The following is a 23,311-nucleotide window of genomic DNA, read 5'->3' on the forward strand; positions in this document are numbered from 1 at the left end:
CAACTCCCCTCTGAAAAGCGAATGTCCTTTGAACAATATTTCCCTCTCAGCAGAGGTCCTTGCTTTATACTTTACAGAGAAAACAGAGGCCATTCCTTTTTTCTCATATGCTACCTCTCAAATTCTCTTGTTATCCCCAATTTTTTACTTCCTTTATTTTGGTCTCTAATGAAAAGTTCTCCAGTGTCTTCTGGTAGCTAATCCTTGTACTCTTTTGTCCCCTTCCCCTTCCAGTCTCTCTAGCCAGAGAGAGCTTCTTCTTTGCTCCTGACGACATGCCTGAGTCTCCCCCATCCTTCAAAACAAAACAAAACAAACTTGATCCCACCATCCCTGTAAGCTGTCATGTATCTGTTCATCCCAGGCCTTTACAGTCAAACCCCTAGAACAGGCTATCTATTCTTGTGGCCTCCATTTCTTCTCTTTTCAACCCTGTGTAGTATGACTCCTATCTTTATCATTCAGTTGAAACTGCTGTATTCGTAAAGTGCTTTGCAACTTAAATACAATACAAATTATTATTATTGTTAAATTTCTAAAGTCAGTAGTTATCTCTGGCACAAAGGCCTTTTCTCAGTTCTCATCTTTCTGAGCCTCTCTAGGTTTTGACGTTTTTGACTACCCTCTCCTGCATACTTTTTCCTTACTGAATTTTTGTGACACCACTTGCCTGGTTAGCCATGTGTTCTGGTCTCTGGCAGATTCATCATCCATCACCCATGACTTTTAGGGGGAGGTTGCCCAAGGCTGTGGCCTGGGCCCCCTTTGTCTCTTGTTCTATGTCCTCTTTTGATGATTAATTCAGCTTCCCTGACAGCATTTTTCCTACTTATTCAGGTGAACTTCCTAGCCTGTGCATCTAGCTCTAATGTCTCATGTCACACATTACCTACTGCTCTTGGATAGCTCTAGCTGGATGTCTTAGGCCTCTCGGCGTCCTCTACCTCTAAACCCAAGTCCTCCAAACTGTCTTGTTTCTCTTGAGGGCATCACCCCCCTTCTCTCAGTCACCCAGGTTTTGCAGCCTTGGTCTCATCCCTGGCTCTTCACTCTACCCCAGTCAGTTGCCAGGTCTTGTTGCATCTACTTCTTCATCTCTTGCATCCATCCCCTTTTCTCCATTTCCACAGCTGCTATCCTAGTTCAGGCTCTCACTGCTTCCTGCCTGGACACTTCCTAATGTAGCTTCCTAATTGCTCTTTGTACCCAAAACCATTCTGTATTTATCTTACTTAAATTTTGTATTTACTCATATGTATATGCATTGTTTCCCCCCAGTAGTCTGTAAGCTTTCCTGAGGCAAAAACCTGTAATATTCAGCATCTAACAGTGCCTGGCACATGGGTGCTTAGCAAATTCTGAATGAACAAATAGCATAAAGTGGTATAAAAATTCTTCTTGTACATTTTCCTTACTTGTATCTGTTTTTTTTTTCCCCTTTTTTCAAGGGTAGGGAGAAACTATATCAAGAGTTCATATTGAAAGAGCTTTCTTTCTAGAAGACCCTTCAGTCCAGTCATAGAAAATCACTGTCATTATATTTAGACTTGTCAGTTTGAAAGGTTTTTGATTCAGCTGTTAAAATTCTGTTTCTCCCTTACAGCTCTGATTTCACTCTTCAGTGTTCCTGTTATTTATGAAAGGCATCAGGTGAGTTTAAAGTGGAGGACTTGATAGAATAATCTCACGGTGTGGGGTTTATGATGAGTTGTAGAAATAATGATTTCCTAAGCATCTAGAGTTATAAGATTCATTTATCTTTAAGTCCTTTAACAATGCCCCTCCATTTTACCTTGTGTTTGCAGACCCAGATTGATCATTATCTAGGACTTGTGAATAAGAATGTTAAAGATGCTATGGCTAAGTAAGTATTCCAGTCTCACTTCTTTTCATAAAAAGACATTTTTTACTTTGAGACTATAGCATACTTGTCCATACTGAGCACAAAAGGAATAATGCATGGTTTTTAGGGGCAGCTTACTCCCAATTATTTACTGCCAATACAACTAAAAGGAGATTTTTCTATGATTAAAATCTGCTTTTGTATTTAAGGTTATTATAGGTTTGTGAATCCCGTTTACAAGAAAACAATAGCTAAATATACAGCTTTTAACATATCATTGTTGCAAAGTATTTATCACTACTTTTATTTCAAAAAGAAAAAAGACGTGGTCTTTAAAACACTTCTCTTTAGAATTTTACTAATTTTTTTTTTCCCTTTCACTTGTAGAATCCAAGCAAAAATCCCTGGATTGAAATGCAAAGCTGAGTAAAATCAGCAATAAATACCACTGGGAATTCATCATTCAGGGGGAAATTTTCATTTGGATTCCATGGGGAGGGTCGGGGGAGAATGGAGCCTTGGCATTACAGAGCAGTCTCACAGATCCTTATTTTTTAGCAACGCAGTGTTTGAGGAAAAATACTTGTTTTGACTGCCATGTGTTTCGTCATCTTAAGTATCTTAAGCTGCTATGTCTGGACTTCAGCTGTAATCCTTGTTTATTCTTTGTGAGGCACTGGCTCTCACACAACGATCTGAGAAAGCTGTACATTGTGCTTCATTGGAGGTAGTCTTGCTGTGTTTCAGAAAGTTGTATAGCAGGTGGAACTGATGGAAGAACCCTTTCACAGTTTGTGCCCTGTGTATGGTCTGTGTAGAATGATGCAGATTTTCTACAATAAAATGTTTAGAAGAGATCATACCACTAAAGCAAGAAGGAGAGAAAGCTTGCCTTTTTGGTATGAGTCTAGCTGTATTGTGATTTTACTGTTTTATTCATTGCCAATATATATAAATATATATAGTGTTTCACAAAGCTTAGACCTTTCAGCTGCCCCACAGTGCTTGATATTTCAGAGTTGATGGTTCTATGAGTAGCTCTAAATCACATAAGCTAGAAAAGAAACTATATTTCTAGGAACACTACCATCCCATTTTCAAAAGAAAACACAATCCCATGCCCATAGAAAGTCCACAACATACACTTCATTACTCAAACCTACTGTAGTTAATTTCATCACACACTTGGGATCGATATATGGACTGAATCTAATGCTGAAATGCTGAATAATGTTGTTTGGAAATATCAAACATTGTTGTGTAAGTAATTACAAATTAAGATTTATTCAATTGCGGTTTAAGCTGTACCTGAACTAAGTCTGTGGAATGCATTGTGAAATGTAAAACCAACCAAGTATCAATAAAGCTTAGAGACTTAAATATTTTGGGTGTTTTGTATTTGTGAAACTTGCACATTATTCAAAGGTTGTTTTTGTTGTGTTTTTGTTTTTAAATAGCACCTTAAATTGAGGTCCACTTATTTAGAAACTTGGGGATTCTACCATTTGCTTCAACAAATGAATGAAAATGTACACTTCTTAGCTTTTGTTAAAGCTCGTAGTCCAGGGCCCAGAAGATCAATGTCCATTATTTTTAGATATGCCACAGAGACCAGACATGGTAGAGTAGACAGAGAATATAGAAGATGGGCTCAGGGTGTATGTGACTATTAATCTTGCCTCCTATATTAGTAGTGAGCAGTCACTTAGTCATTGAGCCTGCTATCTCACCTATAAACAAGGAGAATGATGCCCTAGGTCCTTACTTCATGGGTTCCCATGAGAATGTGGGGAAAGCGTTTTGTCCACAGCCTTTGCACTGTAGTGCCCAGATCACCTCTTAAACTTAAACATGACTCTATCAAGTTGTTGACAATAAAATTCAACATTGAAAATATGTATGTAATCAAATTTATTTGACACATAACAAAAAATGTTTTCAAATCGTGTTTTTTTAAACACTTTAAACAATTGAAAAATAAATTCATGCGCCAATATTTTAATTTACATTATTAGGATACAGTGCCAGATTTATACATAAAATCATACCATATAAATGCTTACAAATTATATATTGTTTTCCTGACACACACAGACACTATTGCTCTTAAATATAGTTTTCACATATCACCATTGATCAGTTCATTGTATTTTCACGTTTATTTCTATTTAAGGTACAATCAATATGAAAGGCCAACAGTAGTACAACATAGGCAAATGTGGTGATCACCCAGCATCACCAGCCAATATGGTTACGTTATTAATACAGGGGGAAAAAAATTAAACTCTAAGTGAAGACTGCATAGGGGACTCATCGTGGATCTGACAAACTAATTGTATATCAACATAAGGCATTAATAAGTTTGGCATAGAAAAATAGCTTAATGAATGATGTATTTCATTGAGAATGCTGAAGCACTTGTGATGTTGGAATCTTTATTCCTTAATTGAAGATACTCCATTTTGCTTTTTTTGTCTACATGTGATAAAATAGCCAATAGCTCTTAAATTTCAGTAGTTTAATTCAGTAAATGTATAAGGAATAGCTAGTGCATACTGTCAGTACTGCCATTCAATACAGTGTACTTTTGCCTTCTTTCCCTCTTAATTCACTGCCCTACCCTGTAGTCAACAAAAGATTTATCAAGTGCCTTCTTTATGCAAGGCACTGGGGTGGTAGGGCCCTGTGGTTTATTTTTACCAATAATAGATTACAATATCATCTTAGATAGTGTGGTTTGGGAAAGACTATCAAGCAAAACTCATTTTATAAACATGACTGGCAACTTTCAGTTGTGTTTTGTTTTGTTTTTAATTACCAAGATCAAGTTGTATCAAATACCTCAGGGGCTTAGGAATTTATCACACAGGGATTTTTGTTCTGACCTTTTCCTGAAGCAAGACAATGGACAAAAAGTCAACAACCCTAGCTCGAGGCCACCTGCCAATTTTGAGAGGTGGAAAGTGAGAAGAGAAGGAATGGGGATGCAGGAAAGACAGGTTCAGTTCAGCTACTATCACTCAGGAAATTGAGGCAGCAATGATTTTAAATGACATTTAGCTATCTACCATCAAAGCATAGACTAGAAGACATAAAACAAGTCAGTTTCGAGTCCATCTTGTGCCTTGGAAGCAGGCTTTTTTATTTCTAGAATTTTTGAAAAATGTGATTTGGGGGTCTGGCCTGCTTAGTGAACGATGCTTAATGAACATCTCAGTCATTCTCCCTCCACTCCAGTCCTACTGCACTCAAGTAACAACTTTAGCTCACCTTGTACCATTATTTGTGAAGCAGATGACTTGTGTCATCCCATTACAAATTTTATAAAAATTAAAAGGACAGGAATGAGAAACTACATATCTGCTAAGGGTGTTTGGTTAGCCCTCAGTTTGAAAGTTATAGCACCATATGTAGAAAGCAGGTATTTGTGGGAGGTGAGAGTAGCCCACATGACTAAAAACTTTCAAAGGCACTTTATGGATATAAAACTCTGCAAATAAAACATTAAAAAATTAACATTTTAAACTTTTTTTGTACATGGCTCATTTGGTTTTTGAAAGTGTTTAGCTTTAGTGGAAAAAGTGTACTTTTAGCATTTCTTTTATCCCAGTGCATATAACTTAGAATTAATCTCATTCAAGATAGTGATTTTGAAAAGGTGAACATCTAAAATGTGTGAAAAAAGGACCTAAACCATACTTTTAAGAAGTTACAATGCAAAGTAAAGCTATGTAATTGTTAGGGCAACTGAGGCTTAAAATTTTGTCAGTGGGCTACATTGTCAGACAAGATTTTGAGTGTGTGTGTGTGTGTGTGTGTGTGTGTGTGTGTGTGTGTGTGTGTGTTGGTTTCTAGACTTTAGGAATAGGGGCCACCAGAGTTTTAAGTTTGGTTTTCCTTCTCCATGGGATTTATCAGTTTTGCAAATTTCAGGTTGTTAGAGGGCTTCCTTAAAACACCACAATTGTGACTGCATCCTCTTACATCAATCATTTCCAAGCACCTGAAAAGGTAAAGAGGCACCTGGCCACAGCCTTGGAAACGCAGCAGTATTATGATCCATTTCTGCAGGTTTTGTGTTTTTGTTGTTGTTGTTGTTCTTTGTTTTACAAACATCTCCACACAAATATACTAAAAAAAAAAAAAGAAAAAGGCAACCATTAATTTATATCAGCAATTTTTCAGCTGCCTGAGAGTTTGTTGGGCAGTAAAATGCATGTGTTTGATTTGTGTTAGCTTCTTTTTTTTTTTTTTGAAACTTAGGGAAGAAACTTTTTTGAAACTTTAGACACTGCTTGGGTGTGAGAATAGTACCTTCCATCATGCCTCTTGAAAGGATTCGAATACCAAGGCACTTATTTCATTTCTTTAAGGCCCACAGTGGGCTTCTGTTGAAGCCACCTTGTGTTTTCCTTTGAAGGGTAAATTACTCACATCTGCCTTTCCTCCATTACTGAGGCAGCCAGAAGTTATTTAGCCAGCATGACTTCTAAGCATGAACATGCCATGACATGTAAGATGGCTGGTTGCTAGTATTCCAGCCATTTAAAGGGGAGCTGAGTTCTGAGCAGTGGCCAAAAATAGATAAGACGGAAAGCCCACAACAATGTAGGCTGAGAAGCGATCTGGCCTCCTGGTGGTATTGCAGCTTTTAAGTAGGTTGAGGAGAGGGGGTGATGCCAAAAAATTTTGGAACAACTAAAATCCAAATGGCCCTTCCTTCCTCATATGTCCCTGCAACCTGAAATATACTCATGTTGCAGTGAGGTGCTTCGTCAGTGTAGGTGTCTTTCAAATACAAGTGAAATGGATTAAGCTAGTCCTTTAATAACACGGGCACTCATTGAATGACCTTCAGGGGTCCCCCACCAAACAGGAAATTAGAGTGCCAAACACAGAGGAGATTAGGAAAAGATGTCAAAGAGCTTGCTGTGGTTCTAGAACTAGGATGAAAATTTTCCTTTCCAAAGTACTGGGTATTCTAGAGATACATAAGGATCCTACCATCTTGCTGTTAGTCCACACACAACAAACAGTCAAGAGGATGAATTTAAGCTGATTTTAAATACCTTGGCTATAATTTGCTATCTTAAACTGGATGAACAATGGGAATATGTGGACATCTGATAGAGGACAGTCTTTCCTTTTTATAAATAGCTACATCCTGGATTCTATCAGCCCATGGAAGTCACTAACCATTTTAGGATGAGCTTCAAGGGTAGGGTTCATACCTGCATCTTGTTTGGTCACAGCACGACTATAGTGTTAACTAGTCACGTGGTCCTTGGGTACTCTATATCCCAAGGCTACTTTGAAGCTGTCCAAAGCTCTTAAAATTGGACCTCGGACTTGGTAGATAATTCTTGAGTTCTTAAGAAGACAGGTAGCATTAGTCTTATATTTAAAGTCTCACTGTAAGGTTAGGCCTGGTGAGACTCAGGGGGCAGAGACCTGGTAGAAGCAATCCCTGAAGGGTGGGCCTAGGGGGCAGAACACATCTATGGCGCCCGCATTGTAAGGTTACCTGCAATCATCTCCTCCAGTACTGATCACGTACTTGTCGTCATGAGAGAATCGGATATTGGTCACATGAGCGGAATGACCAAAGTAACGCTTGTGTTTGGCCTGTAAGTGAAAGTCAATGAGAAAACTGATTAAGGGTAGTGGAGTATCCCTGTCCCTCCCAGCAGTCGAAAATACCTGGAAACCAGCTTCTAGAACTTTATGCCAATTTTCCTGCTCTACCTACATTTACCACTTGGTCTGGTGGCTTCTTCCCAACTTACATTTTTCTCTCTTCTCTCACTCTCTTCCATATTATAGGCTCTTCTTTCCCCTTTTCCATTTTAAACCCATATTTTTTTTTTTTAGTGAGGCAATTGAGGTTAAGTGACTTGCCCAGGGTCACACAGCTAGTAAGTGTTAAGTGTCTGAGGCCGGATTTGAACTCAGGTCCTTCTGACTCCCGGGCCAGTGCTCTATCCACTGCACCACCTAGCTGCCCCTAAACCCATATTTCTTATTTACTTGCCCACTTCTCCATTCAATTAAAATTCACACACACACACACACACACACACACACACACACACACTCTTTATCCTAGAAAGTCTACTTTCTATGATTGTGGGGATATGAATAGCTTCCAAATTACAACTGAGCAAAAGCTATTTTTGTTGCTTCCAGCATCTTACAAAGAGCACCATCTAAGTTTAGTTATTGTCTCATCTCATAAGGTTGTGTATTCAGTGTAAGGAGCTTCCATTATTTACCCTTAGAACTCTGGCTTACTATTAATTAGACTCCTGATTGGCCTCTCATCCCCCCACCCCTCAACTCCACCTCTGCCCCTGAACTTCTACTCCCATCCCTGAGTGTACCCATGACTTGGGCACCAAAGGTACTAAATACTAAAAGCACAGAATTGTTCAACTAGCTAATAGGCCTAAGGGAGCCAGGGAATTTGGGGAAAATATTACCCAGGACAGGCAGCTATTTTCCAATGAAGACTCACAAATTTTTCTGTACACGGAAAATCAAAGAGTTTCACCAGCCCAAAGTCATCTCCGGTGGCAACATTCAGGCCAGCATGGGTCACACAGGCACAGTTAACATCAGCCTTGTCTGCATTTCGGGGCCAGATCCCAATGACTTCATCTCCTAGAATGCTATTCCAACCAGAAAAGAGCATGAGCAGGGATTGGGAAGGCATGTGAATGAATTCCCTAAAGTACCTTAGGGATAGCAAAGCCAGAGGAAGAGAGGAATATTTTTTTTTTGGTGAGGCAATTGGGGTTAAGTGACTTGCCCAGGGTCACACAGCTAGTAACTGTTATGTGTCTGAGGCTGGATTTGCACTCAGGTCCTCCTGAATCCAGGGTCGGTGCTCTATCCACTTATCCACTGCGCCACCTTTTTTTTTTTTTTAAATCACAGAACCCTTTCTTCTCATGCTTATTTTATATCTCTAGTCTTTAAACTTTCCAGGACAAATCAAAGGGGTCTGTGAAATTCTCTGTTCAGTTCTAACTATATGGTAAAGTTGACTAATAACCCATTCTCCTTTTCCCTCTGTTTTTGCTAAAGTAACACTTTAGAACAGGGTTCTCAAACTTTTTCCATTTATGACCCCTTTTTGCCCTAGAAATTTTTACATGACCCTGGGCATATAGGTTTCAAAAATAGGCATTTTTGCAAGCCCCAGATTCAGTTATGTGACCCAAGAAGTTTTGCTCTAGAAGGGAATACATCATTCTCTCTTCTCCGCAAAATATACTCCCTTCTGAGTATTTTCCTACATTGTTTCCCCACCTGCTAAATAATACATTAATGTTCTAAGGCTAGCACTTCACCTATCCACTCCCATCAGCTATACAGGCTGTTCATTATTTTTCAGTCATGTCCAACTCTTTATGAATTCATTTGGTGTTTTCTTGGCAGAGATACTGGAGTGCCTTGCCATTCTTCTCCAACTCATTTTACAGATGAGGAAACTAAGGCAAACAGGGTTAAATGACTTGCTCTGAGTCCTACAGCTACTAAGTGTCTGAGGCCAGATTTGAACTTGGGAAGATGAATCTGACTTCAGGCTCAGCATTCTATATGATATGCCCTCCCCACACACACACACACACACATAGTCTGGGCTCCTAAAATTAGATCTTGAAAGAAAAAAATGTAGAAAAATACTGAAACATTGATTATAGATCACACTCAAATTTTATACCCAGATGGTAAAGGAAGTTCAGCTTATATTTGAATCAACATGGTTAATTCTAGTCCCTTGCTTCTCTCCCAGGTCCACCATCAGCCAGGCAGCTAGGGACCTTTATCAACACCTAAGGCTCAGGTTCTTGGGTCTGAACTTATTTTGAGGACTTCAGCCTAAGTAGGAGGGGAGTCATTCCCACCCCCACTCCTTAAAGGGAATAGGAGATTTCATGTAAAAGCAGATTTCAGAAGAGTGAATTCTCACTTCAAAACCTTGGGCAAGTTAAGAGTTAGGAGCCCAACTGATGCTATGCTCCCCAGACAGACTCTCACACAAACAGGATCACATTTGTGAGTTCTGTGCTCAGAGACAGAAGCCAGCAGCTCCCCAGACAGGGGAATACATTGTGATATTTTCCTTGGAGGATTTACTTTGAATTACCTTGTCCAGGTGGCCCAGGTGATGTTCTCGATGACTGTGGCATCAGTCACCTGCTTCCCCAATGGGACTTCATGCACCTGACGCTTGTAAGACCCAGTTGAAACCTGCAAGTGAATGGGAACCCAAGGTGACCAGCTTTTTCTTGTCCAAGAGGATGTTTTTTTCCCCCAAAACACTCTACCCAAACCTCAGCAATAGTTGGGACCATCCTAAGAACTGTGCTCTTTATCCCAGGCTAAGTTGGAGCTAAGAGTTATGCAGCTAATTCAGAGAGCTAAGTGTCTGGGTGTAGTTACTGCATTTAAACTCTCAGGGTGGATAAAAGTCATCACCCATTCTAGCTTTCTTACTCCCTTACTGTGTTAATCAGCATAATTCTTTTTTGGGGGGGGGCAGGGCAATGAGGGTTAAGTGACTTGCCCAGGGTCACATGGCTAGTAAGTGAACTCAGGTCCTCCTGAATCCAGGGCCAGTGCTTTATCCACTGTGCCACCTAGCTGCCCCCATCAGTCAGTATTTATCGAGCACCTACTATGTGGAAGACCCTGTACTCAGCTCAAAGGTCAAAACAAATGTCAAATGTCTCCTAGAAAAAGAGGTGAGTTTTCTCATTGAGAATATGTAATTTGAATTATTCAGGAGGTATTTTGTACAGGAGATTTGTTTTTTAGGTTCTTTGCTTCTTTCTATCTTAAGTGCTCTAGGAATCTTCTGGGAAAATCTGAACACTTTTACCATTATTGTGGATGCATCAAAAGATACCATTTCCCCCCCTTCTGTAATGGACATCTTGAATCCAGGGCATTGGGGGACCCCCACTATTTGCTGAAGTTATAGGAGATCCAACAAGATCCTTTTCCCAACTCTTCAGTTACTTCCTCCAGAAACACTACTACACTAATATATATATATATATATATATATATATATAATATATATATATATATATACTATATATATATATATATATTCCACCCCCCCCCAGGGCAATGAGGGTTAAGTGACTTGCCCAGGGTCACACAGCTAGTAAATGTCAAGTGTCTGAGGCTGGATTTGAACTCAGGTCTTCTAGAATCCAGGGCCGGTGCTCTATCCACTGTGCCACCTAGTACTATTAGCTATTAGCCCCACTAAAATATGTTTTCATGGTAGAGAAAGCTCTATCTTTATGTGCCTAACTCTACTTTTTTGAATTCAATATCAAAGAAGGGTGAGGCCAACCTAAAAGGGATCTGAAAGCAAAAGGGATTCTTGGTAGAACTCACAAGTTTGAAACTGCAGTATTCTTATCAGCTCCTTTTTGAAAGTCTATAAATGAACAGGAGGATTTAGGAGAGATAAAGGAAGGGAAGAATTTTAGGTGCTGGACATTCTTGGTCTCTGCTTTTTATAGATAGGGGCTAACACTTAATTTCCCACTTTCTCTCTACAATTATAGTACATGAAAACCTACTTCACTAAAATGATTCAGGCTATCTAAAGGTCCTTCCACTTCCTCCATTTAATCCTCAAATAATTCCTCTATCTGTATCCTTGATCCCATTCCCTACTATCTGATCGTTACTCCACGTTGTCCTTATCCTCTATTTCCCAGTCCTTAAAAAAAGCCTTTCCTTAAGCCTTCTTTTGCATTTGACTACTCTCCCATCTCTCTCCTCTTCACTGCTACATTTCTTGAAAAAGTTGTCTACTTCTGATACCTCCAATTTCTTCCTGCCCACTTTTTCTTTTAACCTCCTACAATTTGGCATCTGCAATCACCACTAGTGAAATTGCTCTCTCAAAGGTCACCAATGTCTTCATTGTAAAATGAAGTGACTCTGTCCTGGTCCTCATCCTTGTTCACTTCTGATACCATTTCATGATACCCCTCTTATAGAATTTTTCCTTCTTTGTATGCAGATACCCAGACTCCTCCTTCCCTATTCCTCCTTTTTTTGTCTTTTTCACCAGCTCATCATTCTTTTCTCAAAATCTTAACAGAGTGTATCCTAGGCTTTCTCTTTTCTCTGACTTCCTTTCCTTGGCAATCTCATTCACTTTCGAAGGTTTGACTGTCTAACCCTTTACCACCAACATATACACGCAAAATATTATATATATATATATATATATATATATATATATATATATATATATATATATATATGTATATTTGCAGGTCAATGAGAGTTAAGTGACTTGCTCAGGGTCACACAGCTAGTCAGAATCAAGTATCTGAGGCTGGATTTGAACTCAGATCCTCTTGAATCCAGGGCTGGTGCTTTATCCACTGCACTGCCTAGCTGCCCCCAAAAATATAATATTATTTTTAAAAAATAGAGCTATTCAAAAGTGGATCACCTCCTCACTAAAAATGATCAAAATCTTCCAGCAAAGGCTGGTTTTGTAGGTGATTTTTTTTTTAAGTACAGATTGGATTTGGTGACTTCTGAGGTCCCTTTTAGATTCTTTATAATTGATTCCTTATAACTGATCTGGTTGGGGCAGCAAGGTGGCACAGTGGATAAAGCACTGGCCCTGGATTCAGGAGGGCCTGAGTTCAAGTTCGGACTCAGACACTTGACCCTTAATAGCTGTGTGACCCTGGGCAGGTCACTTAACCCTCATTGCCCTGCAAAAAATAAAATAAAATAAAATAAATAAAAATAATTGATCTGGTTATGCTATTCTACAAAATCTTCAGTGACTCTCACTGAAATAAAGTATATATTTTGTATAACACTCAAGGCTCTCTACCTGACTGGCAGCGTGAATACTGAAATTGGAGTTGGATTGTTCTAAATTTGAATGCCCACTGGGCAATCACAACATCTAGATCTTTGATTGCTCAAATGTAAAATGAAGGAGCTGGACCAGATGATATTCAAAGCCCTTCCAGCTCAAAATTCTCTGATCCAACCTTTCCTGCTTCATATTATATCTTAAAAACTCACCATGTCTCCAAACTGTGGCACCTCTATAATCTCAAACTTGCAAATGCCTAATTTCCATCTCTCCTTCTGTCTTGCAACCCCCCACCCCCACCCCAGCTCTCCTTCTTCACTGTGACCTTAATTCTTCCCCATTTTTCCATTCCATCACTCTTACTCTAGTCTCACATTCCTCTCTTCAAGGACTCCTCAACAGATTCCTCAGAAGGAGATACCCCCCCCACTGCTATGCATCTCTTCATGCTCAGATGACATCTGGATGACCTTTGCATAAGCTGAATTATGCCCCATAACTAGAATGCACTTCCTCCTCCCATTTAACTCTTAGAATCTCAGCCTTCCTTCAAGGCTCACCTACAGGAAACCTTTCCTGATCCCTCAGGTTGTTAATGCTCTCTCCACTCGAATTACCTTGTGCTGACTGTTTACATGTTGTGTCTCCTCATCATACAGTGAACTCCTCAAAGGCAAAGACGGTTGTTTTTTCTTTTTTTCCCCTTTGTTTCCCCATCACCTAGCATAGTGCCTTGTGCATCATAAACTCTTTTTTTTTTTTCAGGGCAATGAGAGTTAAGTGACTTGCCCAGGGTCACACAGCTAGTAAGTGTCAAGTGTCTGAGGTCATATTTGAACTCAGATCCTTCTGAATCCAGGGCCAGTGCTTTATCTACTGCGCCACCCACCTAGCTGCCCCCAACATAATAAACTCTTAATAAATGTTGAATTGAATTGAATTTCATATGTATGCTTTACGCTCCAGCCTCGAATCATATCCTTTTTGTTCCCACCTCTGTGCCTTTGCTTATGTGATTCTATATATTTGGAATGCCCTCCCTTCCCTTCACCTGTTGAATTCCTACCACTCAACATACTTAAAGTAACTCTTCATTTCGTACCATCTATGATGTATTACTTTGTAGTTATCTGTGTTTCTTTCTAGACTGCTCCATGATGGCTGGGATTATGTTTTTTTTAAATTTCTATTTATTTATGTATTTATGTATTTATGTATGTATGTATGTATTCATTCATTCATTCATTTCTTTCTTTTTTTTTCTTTCTGTGGGGCAATGAGGGTTAAGTGACTTGCCCAGAGTCATACAACTAGTAAGTGTCAAGTGTCTGAGGTCAGATTTGAACTCAGGTCCTCCTGAATCCAGGGACGGTGCTTTATCCATTGTGCCACCTAGCTGCCCCTGGGATTATGTTTTTTCTGGTTTCTTTTTTTTTTTTTTTTTTTTGCGGGGCAATGGGGGTTAAGTGACTTGCCCAGGGTCACACAGCTAGTAAGTGTCAAGTGTCTGAGGCCGGATTTGAACTCAGGTACTCCTGAATCCAAGGCCGGTGCTTTATCCACTGTGCCACCTAGCTGCCCCGGGATTATGTTTTTTAATCAAAGTTTTATATCTCCCCAGCCCCTAATGTAGTGCTTTGTACTTGGTAGATTTTAAGAGGCAGCCAAGTGGCACAGTAGATAGAACTGGACTTGGTATCAGGAAGCCTTGACTTTTTTGTTTTTCTTTTTCCCTTTCTTTTTTTGTCTTTGCTGTTGCATAGCTACCCATTAGAATCCATCTGAGACTCTAGTGAGGCAAAAAAGAGAAAATACTGTGAAAGAAAGAAAAAACCACTCACTCAAGTGTATCATAATACTATTATAATAATTTTCAAGGTAGTAAATAATTCTTCCAACGATAAGGGGTGAAATTGGTTGTCTTTTGAAATAATGAACTCTGACTTGTTCATCCGACTTGTTATGCCAAATTTTATATTTAATAAATTCATTGAGTACTGAATAAGAAGTTCTAACTCTCTTGAGGAGCACGGGAGGAGGGATACTAGGAAGTAGAGATGATATACAATTAAGCAATATCAGCAAAATGGCAGGGAATCTTAGTAAAGAAAAAAACGGCCTTTAAAGCATGGAAAACCTGAATTTAAGTCTCACTTCTGATACATTTTGGTTTGTGTGTTCCTAGGAAAGTTACCTAACTTCTCAGGGTGAGAGAAAACTCTCCAAGAGTAGAAGTTGAAGAAAAGGTAACTTCTTGTATATGTAGAAGCAGTTTCTTCTCATGGGATTTTCTCATAATGTTGAAATCACAGGTATATTCACTATAGCCCTATCTAATCATATTCAATCCCACCCTATCCTATCCGTGTGTGGAACCCTTAACTACTAATCCAGCCTCAGACACTGAATAGTCATTTGACTCTGGGGCAAGTCACTTAACCTTTCTGTCTCATTTTCACAGGATTGTCATGAAGAGCAAATGAGATGATTTGTGTAAAGCATTTGTGAACTTTAAAATGCTATATAAATGCTAGCCATTTTTAATGTTTTATATAACTGAAATAAACTTAATTCAACTGAATCATTAAAGCTAAAACATACCTGTATGTATTTGCTGTCAGCTGAGAAATCCATCTGAATAACGAAGCTTGGGATATCTTTGCAATATCCAATTCGGTTCAAGTTTGTGCCTTGGGTGAGGTCATAGAAGTCAACAGTGTGCTCTGATGAGCCCACAGCTAAGAAGTGGTTGTCTGGACTCATTCTAGAAGAAACAAACCAAGGGCATGGTCAATGGGGACCAAAAATCCAGAGCATAGTTTTTGACTGATTTTTATTTTTATTTATTTTTATGTATTTTTCTTTTTTGCAGGGCAATGAGGGTTGTGACTTGCCCAGAGTCACACAGCTAGTTAGCTGATTTTTAGAGGAGATTCATAATCTGCTCTCATTTCAATCTGAGAGATTTACTTATAAAATAAATCTGCCATTGGGCTCTGGTCTCATAGGCAACAAAATCTCATCCCAACATAATTTGGGGTCAATTCTATCCTATATTCCCTACTCACAGTTATAGTATCATTGATCTAGGTCTAGAAGAGGCCTTAGCAATCAACTTAATTAGCTCAATCCTAATGGTTCAGTCATCTCCATTCAAAATATTAAAATTCAATTATCTCACCATTTTTATAAAATGACACGGGTTTATTAAATTCATTAAAAAAAATAAAGATAAGATTCAAATGTAATCCCATTGTACAAAAGAGAAAATTAATATATTTTGGATATTCTTGTTGTTAAAGCAATAGTATTTATTTCAACAAACTCAGTAGATATCATGAAATTCAAGTAAAGTGAATTTGTACTTTGTTCTGTTTTTCTTTTTTTTTTTAAATCAGTGATAGCATAAGGCCCATATAAATCCATTCAATTGACAGCTGAAAGGTTTGACTGAAAACTGAGTTCTTTCAGACCTCCTCTTCTATTGGCAAAGTCTGTTAACAGTGAGTAGTTCCTACATCTATCAGATTGGCTAATAAGATAAAAAAGAATAATGATGGATATTGAAAGGGATATGGGAAAACTGGAACACTAATACACTATTGGTGGAGTTGTGAACTGATCCCAACCATTCTCTAGAGCGATTTTGGAACTATGCCAAAAGGGCTATAAAGCTCTGCATAACCTTTGATCCAGCAATACTATTGCTAAGTCTATATCCCAAAGACATAAAAAAGAGGGGGGAAGGGTCTATTTGTATAAAAATATTGATAGCAGCTCTTTTTGTTGTGCCTAAGAATTAGAAATTGAAGGGTTGCCCATTAATTGGGGAATAGCTAAAAAATCTATAGTATATGGTTGTGTCGAAATATTATTGTGCTATGAGAAATGACAAGCAGAATGATTTCTGAAAAGGCCTACATGAACTGATGGAAAGTGAAGTGAACAGAACCAAGAGAATGTTGCATACAGTAACAGCAAAATTGTATGATGAAGAACTGTGAATGACTTAGCTATTTTCAGCAATACAACAATCCAAGACAATCCCAAAGGTCTACTGTTGAAACACACTATCTGGCTCCAGAGAAAGAACTGATATTATTTGAATAAAGACTGAGCCATGCTATTTTTCACTTTCTTTTTTTTCATTTTCTTTCTTTTATTCAAGTCTTCTTATACAACATTACTAATATGGTAATGTGTTATACAATTGCATATGTATAACATATATCTGCTTATAGTCTGGGGGTGTTGGTGGAGAGAGGAAGGAAGGGATAGAATTAGGAACTCAAAACCTTGTTAAAATTATTTTAATATATAATTGGGGAAAATTAAATATATTAAATTAAAAAGCAAAAACAACAAGTAGTTCCTAGTAACTAGAGTGTCCACCATGACATGCATTAATACCTGATATCCTGAATAGCTGATTTCCGATCTCGTTTTTTCCCCCAGACTTTCAGGCTGTTCACTAGTAAGATGACAAATTCTCCATTTTTCATGCCAATGGCCACCATGTCTCCATCAGGGCTATAGGCAGCACACCTGGCTGCATGGCCCAAGTTGACCTTATTCAGAAGTTTCTGCAGAGACATAAGAAACACTATTTAATTATCATAAAACATTTTCAATTGGTAATCCAAGGAAAATGCAGTGCCTATACCTGTTTTGCTATGATATCCCAAAGACATAGTTTTTGGGGGCGGGGGGGGGGGATGAGGGTTAAGTGACTTGCCCAGGGTCACACAGCTCGTAAGTGTCAAGTGTCTGAGGTCAGATTTGAACTCAGGTCCTCCTGAATCTAGGGCCAGTGCTTTATCCACTGCGCCACCTAGCTGCCCCAAGACATAGTTTTCTTATAGAAAACTAACTAAATAGCTTGGCTATGTAGTAAGTTTCTGTTAGAAAATAAGTGTGCACACACGAGTGCACCACCATGAATATGTTCTGACTATCTGTGTTAGGGTCTGATCTTCCATTGGATAGTCAATTCCATAAGGGCAGGGATGTTCTATCTAAACTTTGCATTCCCCTTAGTGCTCAGTGTAGTGTTTGTCCGTGGTAGGGGCATAATAAATGATAAGTAATGACTGCCTGACTCGTAGTAGGTACTTAATGAATACTTGATTAATTAAGTGATAAATATATGTCTGAATGAAGTCCAGCTATTCATTCTGCCACACAGGAGTAGCTAGGTGGCACACTGAGTATACACTGAGTTCAGATTCAGTCTCAGATACTAGCTGTGTGGTATTTGGCAAGTCAGTTAACGTTTATTTGCTTTAGTTTCCTCATCTGTAAAATGGGGGTAATAACAGCACCTACCTCCTGGGGTTATTGTGAGATAAAATGAGACAATATTTGTAAAAGGACTCTGCAAAGCACTATATAAATGAAAGCTATTGTTAGTGTGTATATTTAAATATTTATTGTACTTTCTTCTTGGAAACACGACCTAAAGATGTAACTGTGGCAGACAGAGAGTCTTTAGAGACTCCAGCTATGGAACTGCAGGCCAGATTTCTTCCTTCTCTAAACCCTTTCAGTGCTTGGAGTCTGTAGCACATCATTTAATATATAATGATGCTCTTCTGAATTGCTTCCTCGTTGTTTTAGGTGTGGAATTCTTGTCTTCCCAAACTCAACAGATAAGCTCCTTGAGGGAAGTGATTGTGTTATGCTCTTATATCCCTCACAGAACTGAACAGCGTTTGTGTGGTCTCCAGACTCCTTTCTGGTTGCCTTATTCTATCTATAGATGTTTAAGTTTGTCTATATCCTTTCTAAAATGTGATACCTGGAAATAAATACAGCACTCCTAGGTGACCTGACCAGGATGGTGTATAATGGACCACTTTGGACACTAAGCCTTTCTTAATGCCAGTTATGATATTAGTCTTTATTGGATAGTACTGATTTTTTTTTTTGGGCTGGGCAATGAGGGTTAAGTGACTTGCCCAGGGTCACACAGCTAGTAAGTGTCAAGTGTCTGAGGTCAGATTTTGAACTCCGGTCCTCTTGAATCCAGGGCCGGTGCTTTATCTGCTATGCCACCTAGCTGCCCATGTACTGATTTTTTAACTTCCCTATAATACTTTTCTTTTTTTTTTTAGTGAGGCAATTGGGGTTAAGTGACTTGCCCAGGGTTACACAGCTAGTAAGTGTCAAGTGTCTGAGGTCAGATTTTGAACTCGGGTCCTCTTGAATCCAGGGCCGGTGCTTTATCCGCTGTGCCACCTAGCTGCCCCATGTACTGATTTTTTAACTTCCCTATAATACTTTTTTTTTTTTAAGTGAGGCAATTGGGGTTAAGTGACTTGCCCAGGGTCACACAGCTAGTAAGTGTCAAGTGTCTGAGGTCAGATTTTGAACTCAGGTCCTCCTGAATCCAGGGCCAGTGCTTTATCCACTGTGCCACCTAGCTGCCCCATGTACTGATTTTTTAACTTCCCTATAATACTTTTTTTTTTTTTTTTAGTGAGGCAATTGGGGTTAAGTGACTTGCCCAGGGTCACACAGCTAGTAAGTGTTAAGTGTCTGAGGCCAGATTTGAACTCAGGGACTCCTGAATCCAGGGCCAGTGCTTTATCCACTGTGCCACCTAGCTGCCCCATGTACTGTTTTTTTAACTTCCCTATAATACTTTTTTTTTTTAGTGAGGCAATTGGGGTTAAGTGACTTGCCCAGGGTCACACAGCTAGTAAGTGTTAAGTGTCCTGAGGCCGGGATTTGAACTCAGGTACTCCTGATTGCAGGGCCAGTGCTCTATCCACTGCGCCATCTAGCTGCCCCCCCATAATACTTTTGAACCATACTGAGCTTGAAGGCCACTAAAACTCTCAAAATGCAGAATAAGAATCACGGGATCAAAGAGTTAGAAGGGAATTTGGAGGCCTTCTAGTATAACCCACAGTTGGCCACACATTTCTTTTTGGTTAGTTATTTTTTGTACATGAACTGTTGTCTCATTTGCACTTATGAAGCTAATTTAAAAAACATAATTGTAGGAATTTTATTTACTGGATTTTATTTACTGAAATACTCAGTGCATAGTGCTTGGCACATACTAGGCACTTATTAAGTACTTTTTTTGCTTCCTTTCTTCTCTTTCCTCCTTTTCTTTCCTCCTTTCTCTTCATCCTTCCTTCTCTCCCTCTTTCCTTCCTTTCTTCTTTCCTTCCCTTTTCCTTCCCTCCTTCCTTCCTTCCTCCCTTGTCTATGTCTTCCCAGAAGTTGGGAGTCCATCCAATGCTAAGGGCCTTAGTCACTTTTTTAACGTTATGAGGATATCACCCAGAGTATCCATTGGTCATCTCTTGCACTTACCAGGTGACCAGCCCATATTTTTATTTTTATTTATTTATTTTTTTGGTGAGGCAATTGGGGTTAAGTGACTTGCCCAGGGTCACACAGCTAGTAAGTGTTAAGTGTCTGAGGTCGGATTTGAACTCAGGTACTCCTGAATCCAGGGCTGGTGCTCTATCCACTGTGCCACCTAGCTGCCCCCCAGCCCATATTTTTAAAAAAATCATATTTTTCTGATGACATGCTTTATTTTGGTCCTTCTTTATAGTTCCTTATTTTATATTGTTACAGCACACCAACCACATGCCTGTTCACTGCTGTCTAAGTGAAACTCCTTTTTTCATTCTTTGCATAATGTAGTGTTATTCCACAACTTGTAGTCATACAACAGTACTTAAAAATTTTTTTTGGGTGGGGCAATAAGGGTTAAGTGACTTGCCCAGGGTCACACAGCTAGTGAGTGTCAAGTTTCTGAGGCTGGATTTGAAGTCAGGCCCTCCTGAATCCAGGGCTGGTGCTCTATCCACTGCGCCACCTAGTTGCCCCCAACAGTACTTTTTACATGGTTATAGATCTCTTCCAGGGGGCTCTGCAGTGTTCCAGGGCTTGATGCAACCAACACTATGTCATCTACTAACAGGAACATCTGGAGGACCTCACCATCTATAAGGAAACTCACTTCAATTTGGACTCTGGCAAAACTCCTTTGGCAAGAATACATCTCATTATTTTATTCCTGGCCTTGTATCAATGACAAGATGTTTGTTGTTCAAGGTTATCTTTTATGGAATCTTGAATAATTTTAATGAATTGATGGGATACATTTTGCTTTGAGATCCTTAAGGTGGTGTTTTGTTCTATCTAATCAAATGCTTTGTTATGCAAAATAAACAATAATGCATGGGGATTTTGTATTCTTGTATTCATACCGTTGTTCATGTGATAGTAAAAATATAGTCTGATATGAAAAATGACTTCTGAAAGCCTGCCTTTAATGCCTTCATTGAGGATACCTTTGATGCATGAAATATGTTTCTCATAAAAATTTCTGTAGATGAGAAACTAAGTCTATCCCTAAATTTCTTCTCATTTGATTTGACCTATTATTGTCAATTTTCAAGATCTTTAAGATCTTCTTGGATCCTGATTCTATTATCCAATATTACCCACCTTGCCTACCTTGTGTCACTGTACATTTTTACAAAAATGGTTTTATCACTTCATTTCACTCCCTATCCTCAGGCCACATCTGGAGTCCTCCACAACCTCACTAAGCACTTCCTATATCAGAGACCATGCTCTGAAAGAACTTCTTCCCCAGGGCCCCATTGTTCTGATTGCTGACTAATTCACCTGGACCATTATTTCAGGAAAGCCCCCAGCATTCTATTTGCTTCACTTTGCATTTGCAGGCCACCTTCCATCTGCTCCACAGTCTATGAAACACTTTTTTGCCAAGTGATACATACCCTTTCCTCTTCTCACCTCAGATCCTAGTTCTAGAACTATGAACCATCATCAAATCAAATATCACATTGTTCCTGGACAGAGTTTGTCAGTCTACTCTCTCTCAGAACCCTGCTGTCCATCCCTATAACTTTCTTGACTAAGGTGCCCCAACCTTGTCACCACCTCTTCCCTATGAATATCACCTCTTTTACTGAAATGCAAGTTCCTTGAGGTCAGGGACTGTCTTTATGTATGTGTATCTCTAGCATTTAGTACAGTGTGGAACATATGGCAAGCGACTAATAATTGCTTTTTCATTCATTCATCTAAACCATTGATTAAAATGTTACCCTTTTAAAGTCATGTACAGGGGGCAGCTCAGTGGCGCAGTGGATAGAGCACTGGCCCTGGAGTCAGGAGGACCTGAGTTCAAATCCGGCCTCAGACACTTAACACTTACTAGCTGTGTGACCCTGGGCAAGTCACTTAACCCCAATTGCCTCACTAAAAAAAAAAAAAGTCAAGTACAGACCCCTGGGGTAGTTCACTAGACATCATCACAAAGACTACTTTTTTTTTTTTGAGGGGCAATAAGGGTTAAGTGACTTGCTCAGGGTCACACAGCTAGTAAGTGTCAAGTGTCTGAGTGCGGATTTGAACTCAGGTCCTCCTGATTACAGGGTCGGAGCTTTATCCACTCTGCCACCTAGCTGCTCTCCTCTTTCCCCCTCCCAAGAGGGTATATATTTTGTTGTTGTTGTGGTTTTTTTTGTCTTTTGTTTTGGTGAGGCAATTGGGGTTAAGTGACTTGCCCAGGGTCACACAGCTAGTTAAGCGTCAAGTGTCTGAGGCTGGATTTGAAACTCAGGCCCTCCTGACTCCAGGGCCGGTGCTCTATCCACTGCGCCACCATAGCCGCCCCTAAGAGGGTATATTTTTAACCTAATAAAATAAAAGGTAAAAAGGACTAGTCATTCATATGCATACCCAGTCAATGGAAACTTCCCTTGATGGGGTTTGACACTGGAGCACTTCTTTCTGGCATCAGTCCTGACATGGGGCTTGGGACATATAGAGGAATTAAGGGACTATTGAAGTTTAAATTGGCCCAACTAGATATCAGTAGGGACACACACGAAGAAGTTAGGGGAGATTAACTTCTATAGAAGGAAAGTCAGTTAGGCGTGGCTACTAACCTAAACTAGGAGTCAGAAGAGAATTCCAGAGGTCAGAGGACTATCATTCCAAAAGAAAATCCCCCCTGTTCTCAGGAATCTTTCCCCACCCCACCCTCAAAAGGAACTTTCCATTGTCAGGTGGTCACCCCATTCATCCTCTATAAAAGCTTTGGCCTTTCTTCCATTTGAGAGAAAAGATGTCTCTAAGCCATCTCCTCCCCAAGAGGGAAGTCTTTCCTCTTGGTCACTTTCTCCAGTGCCCAAATAAAAGACCATCTTTATTCTAATTGGATTGTGTGCAAGAGTTGTAATTCTTTAAAGAGGAATACCTAAGGACCCCCACCACCTATTCCCACCCCAACAGTGCCATTTGAAAAAGGAAGCAGCATCACTCACTTTGTCTGCCAGGTCCCAGATCCTGGCTGTACCATCATTGCTGGCCGAGATGAAAATATCCTTGGTAGGATGAGTGGCCAGACCCCAGATCTCCCCTTCCATGTGGCCATCAATCAACATGTTGGAAGCAGCATTTTTTTCACCAACTTCAATTATTTCTCCATCTTTGGTTCCTACTAAAATTTTCCCCTGTTGAAGTAAAAATGCAGCTAAAATAAACTGGAGGAGATGTAATAAGTAGCCATGGTATCAAAAGAGGAA

At 39.5% G+C, this 23,311-nt stretch overlaps 2 protein-coding genes across 2 annotated transcripts in view; one reads left to right on the forward strand and one right to left on the reverse strand.

The window, feature by feature from the left end:
• RTN4 (reticulon 4) overlaps positions 1-3,223 on the forward strand; it is a 68,368-nt gene extending 65,145 nt beyond the window's left edge. The window contains exons 8-10 of the mRNA XM_043981488.1: positions 1,604-1,650; positions 1,806-1,864; positions 2,231-3,223. Of these exons, the coding sequence (XP_043837423.1) occupies positions 1,604-1,650; positions 1,806-1,864; positions 2,231-2,273 (149 nt within the window). The 3' untranslated portion in view covers positions 2,274-3,223. The remainder of the gene's footprint in view (positions 1-1,603; positions 1,651-1,805; positions 1,865-2,230) is intronic.
• A 586-nt stretch (positions 3,224-3,809) lies between these two features.
• Positions 3,810-23,311, reverse strand: part of EML6 (EMAP like 6) — a 325,245-nt gene continuing 305,743 nt past the window's right edge. The window contains 7 exon segments of the mRNA XM_043989586.1: positions 3,810-5,974; positions 7,368-7,468; positions 8,358-8,511; positions 9,996-10,099; positions 15,324-15,486; positions 17,133-17,305; positions 23,051-23,239. Coding sequence (XP_043845521.1) covers positions 5,950-5,974; positions 7,368-7,468; positions 8,358-8,511; positions 9,996-10,099; positions 15,324-15,486; positions 17,133-17,305; positions 23,051-23,239 — 909 coding nt within the window. The 3' untranslated portion in view covers positions 3,810-5,949.

This window comes from Dromiciops gliroides, chromosome 2 (genome assembly GCF_019393635.1).
Source record: "Dromiciops gliroides isolate mDroGli1 chromosome 2, mDroGli1.pri, whole genome shotgun sequence".
NCBI lineage: Eukaryota > Metazoa > Chordata > Mammalia > Microbiotheria > Microbiotheriidae > Dromiciops > Dromiciops gliroides.